This window comes from Stegodyphus dumicola, chromosome 7 (assembly GCF_044657685.1).
Source record: "Stegodyphus dumicola isolate Sdum_Otavi_A_Nest chromosome 7, ASM4465768v1".
NCBI lineage: Eukaryota > Metazoa > Arthropoda > Arachnida > Araneae > Eresidae > Stegodyphus > Stegodyphus dumicola.
The window spans coordinates 99,758,712-99,770,171 of record NC_140774.1 but is presented as its reverse complement, the minus strand read 5'-3'; the positions used below and the strand labels follow the sequence as shown (position 1 = coordinate 99,770,171).

Sequence of the window (11,460 nt, the reverse complement as noted above, 5' to 3'; positions counted from 1 at the left end):
ACATGAACATATACAAATATACAGGCATACATTTGTGAATTCCTTGGCTTGATTACTTACCAGTTTTTCTCTCGTTAATATGTCGTTGTTTATCTTTTTTTTTTTTTTTCTTTTTTTTTTTCTAATCTCAGAAGTTGATTGTGTTTTACATGTTGTAATGAAAAATTCTATGAATTAATTCTGAGCTTTAGTTTTCAAAATAAAAATATTCTGTACAAATTTTACTGTTAATAATTTCTTTTTGTCTTAAGTTTTCCCTAGATGGCATGTACACAAGCAGAAACCTGTAGAAAATAAAAATGCTAACACAGCATCTCCTAAGATACTAGTTTTATCTCTATCAACTCATCAGAAAAAGTAAGTTAAAATGTTAAGCCTCTTAATGTTTTGATCTGCATAAATTTAGGTTTGGGATTATTATTTTTTGGATAAAATTAATAAAAAATTTTTATAACTGATTAAAAATGTTGCCATAGAATTAACTCTTTGTATTCAGTCCTGTGTCTTCTGGCATATAACATCACCATTCTTTTTCACGTCATTAATTATGGTTGATGTGAGCTTATGTACAAATAAATTCATGTTTGTTGCACTCTTACTGCATGATGCAATATTTTTAAAATATTAATTTATGTAATATCTAGATTGCAGTAAGATTAATAAGTAAGTTTGTTTCAGGCTAATGTAAAATTATTTATTTTTTGTGTATCTATGTATAAATGAAGGGATATTAATAATGGAGTTGAAAATGATTATAGTGTATACAGAGGGTGTTCACACATTTTTATAATGACATTAATTTTTAATAATTGAATTTAAATATTAATTTTAAAATACAAACTTGACTGGCATCAAATTAGAATAAGGTTTAATTATCATCTTTTCTTTAAAATGTCGCTGAAAAATAAACATTTCATTGAAGGCTATATTTTTACTCTGTCCAAAAGAGAAATACTCTTATTCAATTATCTTATTCATCTTTTTACAAAAAGATGTGAAAAGCATGGTTTTAGTGTTTCTACATGTAAAATAAGTGACATAATTAATATGAAAGGAAAGAAATGTCAAAGTTTACATCTAAATGGAAAAAGGCAAAAAAATGCATACCCAACAAAGGTACATTCAGCTGTTATTAAATCTTAAGTCATATCTCATGTTTTAAAGGAAAATCCAGCTTCCCAAAGAGCTATTGAAAAATCTTTAAATATCTTTGTAGGAACTTCGAACAAAATTATAAAATCTGATTTAAAGCTTATCCCCCCAAAAAAAAGTGATGTTCATTGACTAATGCCAAAACATGTTTCTCAGCATAAGACTGTGTGCAAATTGCTGTATAGAATTATTTGGCAAATTAAAAATGGAAATATATAGTTACAATTGATGAGGCTTGGATGTATTTATCTGATTGCAAATAGAAAAAGATCGATTTACTACCAAAAAAGAGGAGAAAAGAAAGTTTTTCTAAAGGTTTTATGATTATTACTGGAGTCTCTTATAGCGGAAAACTTAAAATAAGGAAAGTAGAAAAAAATGTCAAAATTAATTTGGATTACTATCAGCAATATGTTTTAACATCTATTTTCAAAGAAGAAATTTCATCTCATTATCCAAGTTCCATCAATATAATGCACCATCCTAAATCTACTGCTCTATTTTTTGAAAAAATGAGAAATGAAACCAGAATTGAAGCTATACGCTTTAAATTCATCCCACCCAAGTCCCTGATTTGTCTCCTATGGATTACCGTGCATTTCGACTTTTGAAACAAGCTCTATAAGCGGCATCCCAAAACATTGGATGGACTGTGGAAGATTGTGAATGAGGATTCGAATAAAATCAACCTTGATATTAAGAAAAGGACTTTTATCTTGGAAATCAAGATGTAATATGATAGTTCAACAAAAGGACTATGAGACTGAACATATTAGAAAATAAAATTCTAAGGTTTGTTTATATATAAATCTTTTCAAAATTGTTACAAAAATGTGTGACCACCCTCTGTATGAATAAGTAGTATACAATCAAAAGTCGTTAATTTGGACACCCATAATCCGGACCTCAAAGCTACAAACTTTCTGTGTAAGACCTTTACGGCTGCGAATATGCAAGTGCGCAAAATACGTTTACGCATGCGTGTTTAATGTATAACGGACGGTATAAGCTAAAATTATCTAATTGAGTTAATGTTGCAGATTGCGTTGCTTTTTAATCTTCGAATTGGATACGGCTTATTATTTTTTGCAGACTGTTAGAGCAATTTTATAAAAGTAAGCTTGAACTTTCGATTATGTCAAATAGAATTTCCGATGTATATTTACTAATATGTAAAGGATCTATAAAGCAAAAGTATGTTTCAAAGTCCATTAAACAAAAGTGGAATTGCTGCAAAAAATGACCTAACCATTCCGAAATCTGTTTATCAATTTCACGCTGCTCTGCGGCGGGAAGGCTGGAAACGCCGTGGCGTGCAATGAATTGGAAGTTGATCTGTCAGCACTATCCTTATCTTCAGGGCAGATGTTTTTATTTTATTTGGCTTATAATTCCTAACTAAATGTAGTATTTCATATCGATGTATTCCGTCTTTGATATGATTTAAATCAAATTCCTCGTCATTATAATTTGCTTCCGATAGTGAAGAAAGTGACACAGGTTATTGAAAACGAAAAATTTCGATTGACAAATTAGTCGGTATTCTCGATACAGCAATTATAGGACTTTGTAACTGAACAAGAAATTATGTCTGTATATAGAATTAAAGAGAAAGTATTATCACATAAAACGAAGCAACTTAAACAACTTACATTGAAAGAAATGTTTAATAAAGTAAACAAATAAATATTAAGCTTTTTTAAAACATTTTTGATACCTTTTAGTCATAATTGTTCTTTATTTCATAAATTACAGTTTCATATTTTGAATTTTATAATTTCTGCATGCCATCTTACCAGATTTAAACTGATGATTTATAATCTTTAAAAATCGATAATCGGGAATCGCCGAAGTCCCGACGAGTCCGGATTAACGACTTTTGACTGTATTAGACTCGGAAATGTGTTATTTCAAATTTAAAGATAGAAATGATAACCTTTCCTGTTAAAAGTTGTTGTAACATTAGTGAAATGATATACAATGTAATAATTCAAGGTAAAAATAGGAATCATGCTGAATTTTTTTTTTTTTTAAATTGTAACTATTTACCAGAATGCTTTCCGTTTTCAGAGGTGCTAAACCTCTAGGTAAAACTGAGAGACTCGTAATTTTTCATCATTCTTTCTATATTTATTTGAATTTAAATCATCTTCAGATTTGGTTTTATAAAAACTATTGATCACTGATTGTCAAAGGGAAAAGAAATGCTGTTAAAGTTTTGATGATAAATTCTAAAAAAAAAAAAAAAGGTACTCTTGTTATCAGGACAGATTAGGAAATGTAGGTATCTATGCATGTGTGTATGTGCATATGTGTGTGTGTATATACATATGTATGTACATATGTGAATACGTACATCTATATATATATGCATACATAATTACATTTTAAAATCTGGACCTGATAACAGAAGAGAACTAAAAAGGCAAAGGCAGCAATATTGTCATCTCTCAATAAAACTTAAATTGTAAAATATTATTCCCTTTATGTGATTTTCTGTATAGTTTTTATTCCATATGAATTATTTAAATCCAATCCATTATAAAAATTTGTCGAAGAATTTTTTTGGGAGGGATCCTAACTAGATTAACTGGTATGAAATTTTAAGGAAATTACAATTTAAATAAAATAAATGATAAACAAAGCATAATTATTTTTAAAATTTCTTATTTTAATTTTGTATTTTTTGCTTCAAAGTTAAAACTGCTTTAATAATCCAAATTATGCACTGTAAAATGGCTTTGAAATCTAATTTGCAATCTGCAAAAATCTTGATTTTTCATCTTTTAAGGCTGGCAGCAATTTGTACCTAACAAAATTTTACTATGTAAATTAAAAATATATTTTTGTATGAATAGTATATAAAGTGTAATTTTCCAGCATTTATTTTAAATAATATTTCTATCAGGCAGAAATGTTCTCACTCCATATAATATGCAATTTATTGTACTCTGCATATCAAAGATAGCTTTCCTTTTCTATTTTAACACATGGAAAACTGTCCTCTGTATTATATTCTTCATATTATCTTTTCAGATTATTGAAAATTATGTACTTGCATATTATCGCAATCACCAGAGTTTCAGAATATGCTAGACTCTGGTAAACATAGGAGTAACAGTTTTTCAGACAACCATATGCATGACAGATATTCAGTTTTCAATGTTACCATTTTTGTATTCTTTTTATTGTATTTCATGTTCCAATGGCTTTTTTAGAAAAGTAATTATTTGTTTAACTTAAACTTGTTTTTAAAATTTGAGCTTGTGAGATTTTCATATAATAGAAGAAACAGAGGTGAAATTTCTGCGGGAATACAGTATTTTGCTGGAAAATTGCTAAAAGAACAATGTTTCTAATCCTTTGTCAAAGTAATCATTGTGAAATTTTCACACACACACACAGAAAAAAAAAAAAAAAAAAAAAAGTAATTAGGGTTACTGATTATTTTTTGGAATAAATATATAGATGAAATGTAAAATATGTATGTAATGTATAATGTTTTTTACAATAAAAATAATTGTACTTTTTCTTGCATAAAATTTTCCAAACTGCACCAGGGTGGTTGTGATCATATGTAAGTACTGTAAAATAAATGCAGTTTATATCACTACCTAGTATGTACCAAAATCTCAAGTTGAAATATTATAATGTACCCCTAGTTTGTAATACTCCATTAGATTATTTAATGTTGCATCTTTATGAGTTTTTCTGTTTGTTTTTAATGTATATGATGCAGTTGTGGTACTTTTGTAAATTACTGAGGATTACTTTTCGTATGTTAGTCATTCTGATGATCGTTTCAAGAGAAAACAGCATGCCAATAATCAAGATGAAAAATTTTGGGATGACTTACAGTTTCGATGCAATATTTTTGGATCATCAGTACTTGAAACAGCTGGTTTTTTGGTATGAGAATTAGCTTAGTTTTTTCCCCCCTTCCTTTTTCTTTTCTTTTTTCCCTCTCCGTCGCTTAGAAATTGAAGAAACAAAATTAGGCATTTAAGATTAAAAGGAAGTTTATTACTAAAATAACTTTTTTTCATTTTTAAATAAATGATTTATTCTATCATTTTCAAGGTAAAATTCAGCTTTATGTTAACATTGGTTTTGTAGTAAAATTCTTAGCATTTGGGGGGGGGGAGGTATTTGGAACCTCTTCTTTAAAAAACAAAAATGCTGTGTAGTCTAGAGAAAATTCTCATTGTATTTCCAGCCTAAGACAAAGAAGATTCTTCTTGCTTGAAGACCTCAGTGTCAGTCTCCCTCATGATGTACAGAGTTTTGCTATTGAACCAATGTTAGTTGAAGAGTAGCTTTTTTGTTTTGTTTTTTAAGTTTTTTATATTGTCATAAAATTCTTTCATTTGCATATTGTTCATCAATATAAAAATTCCGTGCATTAATGTATATATATATATATAAATGTTGTATGATCTTAAATTCATTTAGTGCGAAAACAAGTTACTACTACTTGCACAATTATATATATATATTCTTAATAGTATAACTACAAAAAAGTGTTACTGGCAGAATCATCTAAATATTAAAATTTTAGTTCTTGCTGAAAATTTTAGTTATCATCTGAATTTTTGTATTTTAAATTTTTTGTTAATTGTTTAGCTTCATATTGGACAGACAGCAATTTGGTGGCTTCCCTTCATAAAATTTCAGTTTATTTATTATTAACCTTTTATCTATTAGAGTGATCTTCAGTGTTGAATATGTTACATGGCCTGAATCACTAGAAACATCTTCTAAAAAATGGTACACTACAGCAGTTTTTTTAAAATTAACATTTTATAATGAAAAGTTATGCCTCAGCTGAAATTTTTTGGATTCATCCCTTGTTAGCAGTAAAATCCTCTTAATTGTTTAGGTCCTCTTAATTTTAACCATTGCAGTGCTTTTTTATTTTCTAGTAGAATAAGACTGGAAAGTATGATATTCTCGCTCTTAGTGTATTCATATCTATATCAGAAGTTTTCTGCTTTTTTCTTAAGTGATTGCAAATAATTAAACATGTTTTCATGTGCTATCATCTGCAGTCAAAAATTCTGCAGCTGAAGTTTTGTTCAAGGAAAGCTGTGAAATTTCATGATGGTTTGCAAAAGCTGCCTTGGCAACTTTTTTATAAGTAGATCTTATTTACTTTTATCTGCAAGGTTTTCTTTTATTTACTTGTGAAATCATTTGCCATTATCTTAATGGAATCTGGAAACCAGTAGATCTAAAAGGTCCTAAAATTGTGTTCTATCACTTTAAAACTCATCTTCTCATCACCTTTATTCGTTGACCAAAGCAGCCTTGTAAATGGCACAAACAAATCCAACAATAGGCTTAAAAAATACTCAAAAGTAGTATGATGATAATTTCAGTAATAAAATTTTCTAGAACGTACTTAAAATTTTAAAGAGTATGCTTTAGGTTTGTAAAGTGAGTGATCCTGTGCAGATTAAGGATCCAATACTGTATGCAGTAAACTTAAAACATTTAAATTGTGTAATAAGGTGACTCTTGTTTGACTTTTCAGCTTAAGACTCACAAGTGTTGTCTTCACAAGCTGAGGCTTATTTGTCTTTGCAAATAAGACTATTTTAAAAATGAATACAAAACAAACTTTCTGTTGGTAGATATGAAAGAGTTGTGATTAAAAAAAAAGTAACTGCGCTCTGTCAGAAGAAATAAAAAATTAATTTGTAGTATTTTGACAGCAATGTCATCTTTTATATAATTTAGTTTTAATTTATTGATTATTTTATCTTAAAAGCTAACATGTATTATGACTTTCAAGTTTGTTTTTTAAGCAATATATAAATAGCAATATATTTGTTATTAACAATATATTTGTTATTTTTTTATAAGCAAAATATTTCTTAATGCATTATTGAATTTTATTAGTTTTATTTAAAATTTTGATCTGATGTAACTAACTGCTATACAGTGTTTGTAATAAATAATTTTTCTAATAGGGCACAGCAGCAGCAGTATTTTTGAACATTCATCAAAAGCGATTAAAGAATATTTTTGAATACGAAACATTGGAACCTAACTGCATTTTTTCTAGATATGTATTAGCTACACCTCAGAGTGTTGGAAGCATCAAGTCTGTTTCCTTAAGCGATAATAAATCAAATACAAGTCCTCTTGCTTCTAATTGTGAAGAGCCAAAAGATGAGAAGGTATATTTTTCAATTTTTTTCGTATAAATTTTACAGATATGTATATTTTAAATTGCAGTATTCAGCTATATGATTTTATTTCAGTATTATTTTTACCATTCCTAAAAACAAATGTAAAATAATATGGTAGAGAATAGGATAAACATTATATTTTTCTATAAGTATCAGTATGAAATATGATAGGCATTATATTGCTTTTAAAGTAAATCATTGCATTTTGATATACACATTTAAAATGTGCCTCAAGCTTATATCTCAAGCAAAATAATTATTAAATTCCAAATTTATGTAATTTAAAACTAAAACAATGCCATGAATACCATAAAAAAGTTCCTTCAAAATAGCTGAACATTTGTTTTGAGTGTATAAATCATATAAAGAGGAGGAGAGAAATATTCAAACATTAATAAATGTAGTAAATACGAGGGCTATCCAGAAAGTAGATTACGTTTTGGAATAAAAAAATAAACAAAGTATAGGAAACAAATTTTATTATATACAGATGAAAGCCACACTCAAATACTACTTTTCTACATAGTCACCGTACAAATTAAGGCATTTATCGTAGCGATGTACGAGCTTGGAAATTCCTTCGTCGAAAAATTCGGCCGCCTGCGCCTTCAACCACTTCGTTACCTCTTCTTGCAGCTGTGCGTCGTCATCAAAACGCTGCATAGCCAGCCACTTCTTCATTGCTGGGAATAGGTGGAAGGAAGTCGCTCGGTGCCAGGTCGGGACTGTACGGCGGATGAGGAAACAACTCCCACTTAAAAGATTCAAGAACTTTACGAGTGACATTTGCCGTGTGGGGCCGGGCGTTGTCGTGAATCAACAAGATCTTAGAGCTCAACATTCCTCTGCGCTTGTTTTGAATTGCTCTTCTGAGTTTTTGGAGAGTTTGGCAATACCTTTGAGAGTTTATTGTAGTGCCTCTTTCCAGGAAGTCCACCAAAATTACACCTTTTCTGTCCCAAAAAACAGTCGCCATCATCTTCCTTGCCGACATTGTTTGCATGCATTTCTTGGGTTTTTGGGGAGAACTTGTGTGCCCCCACTGCATTGATTGCAATTTCGTTTCACAGCTCACATGTTTCACCCATGTTTCGTCACCAGTAACGATGCGATCGAGTAAAGAGTCACCATCCTTATGGTAAGCGTCCAAAAAGTTCAACGCTGCAGCCATTCGCTGATTTTTGTGGTCCTCTGTCAAGATTTTTGGAATCCATCTTGCACAAAACTTGTGGTAACCAAACTTTTCGCTGATGATTTCGTGCAACAAACTTCGCGAAATTTGTGGAAAACTCAAAGAAAGTTCCGTTATTGTGAAATTTCGATTTTCACGGACTTTAGCATCGACTTTTTCGAGAAGTTCGGCGGTCACTATGCTGGGTCTCCCACTTCGATCTTCGTCGTGAACATTGGTTCGGCCATTTTGAAATCTTATGACCCACTGACGCACTCCACCTTCAGTGATAATGTTGTCCCCATACACTTCACGAAGCTGCCGATAGATTTCTATCGGTTTACAGTTTTTTGCAGTCAGAAACCTTATTACTGAGCGCACCTCGCAGCTCGCGAGATTTTCAATTAACGCAGACATTTCAAACCGTCACAGTATCTGAACGGAGCACAGCACGAAACTCTCACTAGCACGGCTAGATGCAGACTGAGCTGCGCAACGCTCTGACCCCAAGATGGCCGCGCTAGCCCCGCCCCTAGCGGACACAGACGGAAACGTAATCTACTTCCTGGATGGCCCTCATAGAAAAGGTAAAGTCAAGAGTTAAATTCATCAATTCTAATGAGAATGCATTAGCGAAGTAAAGCACTGCAGTTTTACATAATTTCTGAGTAAGCTATTCGTATGAATTGAAATATTTCTTGCATTTAAACTTGTGTTCCAAATTAAGATTTAACTTGAAATTAATGTAAATAATTACTGAGAGCATTAGATTTTTGTAGAGAGTAGTTTACATGAGATGAGATCACTTGGGGTCACGTGATATGAACCGGCGAATCAGGATGCTGAACCATGAAAGCATAGTAAATTTTTAAATTAATGTCTTTTTACAAATTTATTGTCTTTATTTATCGGTTTTTTATAAAATTTTAAGCGATATTAAAATGTTTATGCCTTTAAAAAAAGAATTCTTAAAACTAACATTTTTTTTTAAATATTTTTTATGTGTATACTGTATGTTGTTCGCCAATAAAGTCTGCTTGACGAGATCTGCGCCGGCGAAACGGAAAAGTACCGTAACGGTATATCCAACAATCTCTGCCTAATAACTTCCATATTTTAAGCAATTAAAATATATATTTTTAACCACTTGTTATTAATTTTATAAAGTACATTCTATAATTTAAATTTTATTTACTTTTATCTATTTTAATGTTTGCCATTATAAATTTTATACTACTTTTTTAAGATTTCATAGTTGCTAATTAAACTTCCTTTACAATTTATTTAGGTATTTTATACATACATTTATATTTTATATAAGAAAGGGATTTATGTGCAATAGATATACAGTGAAAATCATTTAACACAAAACTGAAGGGACTGAAATATTTTTTCATGTTAAAGAATATTAATATATATATATATATATATATATATGGTCAACAAAATTAAGCTTATTAGAGTACATTTTATTTACATAGATATGTGTATATGCATGTATTTAATAAAAATCAATGAAACAAAAACATCCACAAGAACTTGATAGAATTTAATACAAAATTTTCAAGTTTTTTGAAAAACAAAACATTTATTGAGTTTCGGGGAAAATAATCTGATATTTTTCTTTGCATTGTCTTTTTTTAGCATCTAATTGTTCAATGTCAAACATTTTGTTATTCATTTCACCATTGGAATGTGTGTCTGAATAACTGTCCATACTTTTTATGATGTTCCTCATTTCGGATGACGTGGGAACAGATATTTTTGCATTATTCATTTTATTTTCATCACCAGAATCTGCATCAATGATATTTTTTTAGCTTTGAACAAACTCCAAAATAACTTTGTCAGCCATAATTGGGGCTGTACACACATTATCATAAATTACTGCAACGAATTCTATAAATTTTTAAATAGTACCATTGTTACTATAATGATTTGAAGAATAATAAATTGATAAATTTTTAAATAGTACCATTGTTACTATAATGATTTGAAGAATAATAAATTGATAAATTTTTAAATAGTACCATTGTTACTATAATGATTTGAAGAATAATAAATTGTAAAAATTTAAATTATAAATCATTAATACAGAAACTTTCTCAAACATTTTATTAAGTGTCAGCTCAGTTTCACTATCCTATTTCTTTATTTTTTTTTTTGGCACCAAAGAATCTGATACTTTTGAGAATTGTGTGTAATGAAAATAATTTACATTCATCCTTGGAGTTGCTGAATTCCATGCAGTGCAACAAATGAGCCAAACTCACTAATTTTTACTCGCACTGCCATGTACTCGTCACCGAATTCCAAAGCTAACTGATGAGAGATCAGATTTTTGTGTGGCGTTTGTAGAGGTGGAAGGCGAAAGTAGCGTAGATAAACAAAACTGGCTCGTGTCGCAGGCTATTCCAAGGGTATTTCAAACCCAAATTAGCCTCTTTCCTACGAAATATGTAAAACCACCTCTCTTTTATTTCACATCCCGCTTAAATCTCACCTGAGGTGCCAGTGTTTTCTGTATTTCTAGATTTCTATCGGTTTACAGTTTTTTGCAGTCAGAAACCTTATTACTGAGCGCACCTCGCAGCTCGCGGGATTTTCAATTAACGCAGACATTTCAAACCGTCACAGTATCTGAACGGAGCACAGCACGAACCTCTCACTAGCACGGCTAGATGCAGACTGAGCTGCGCAACGCTCTGACCCCAAGATGGCCGCGCTAGCCCCGCCCCTAGCGGACACAGACGGAAACGTAATCTACTTCCTGGATGGCCCTCGTATATCCATCTGTTGTCTTTACTGTTGATATCTGAGGAACTGTGCAGATTTTAGATTATATTTTTTGGGGTACTTTTCCGTTTCGCCGGCGCAAATCTCGCCAAGCAGACTTTATTGGTGACAACATACAGTATACACATAAAAAATATTTAAAAAATT

At 30.5% G+C, this 11,460-nt stretch overlaps 1 protein-coding gene across 1 annotated transcript in view; it reads left to right on the top strand.

Moving 5' to 3' along the window:
- LOC118183341 (uncharacterized) overlaps positions 1–11,460 on the top strand; it is a 62,965-nt gene that overhangs the window by 14,341 nt on the left and 37,164 nt on the right. The window contains exons 2-4 of the mRNA XM_035352847.2: positions 252–357; positions 4,938–5,061; positions 7,125–7,334. Of these exons, the coding sequence (XP_035208738.1) occupies positions 252–357; positions 4,938–5,061; positions 7,125–7,334 (440 nt within the window). The remainder of the gene's footprint in view (positions 1–251; positions 358–4,937; positions 5,062–7,124; positions 7,335–11,460) is intronic.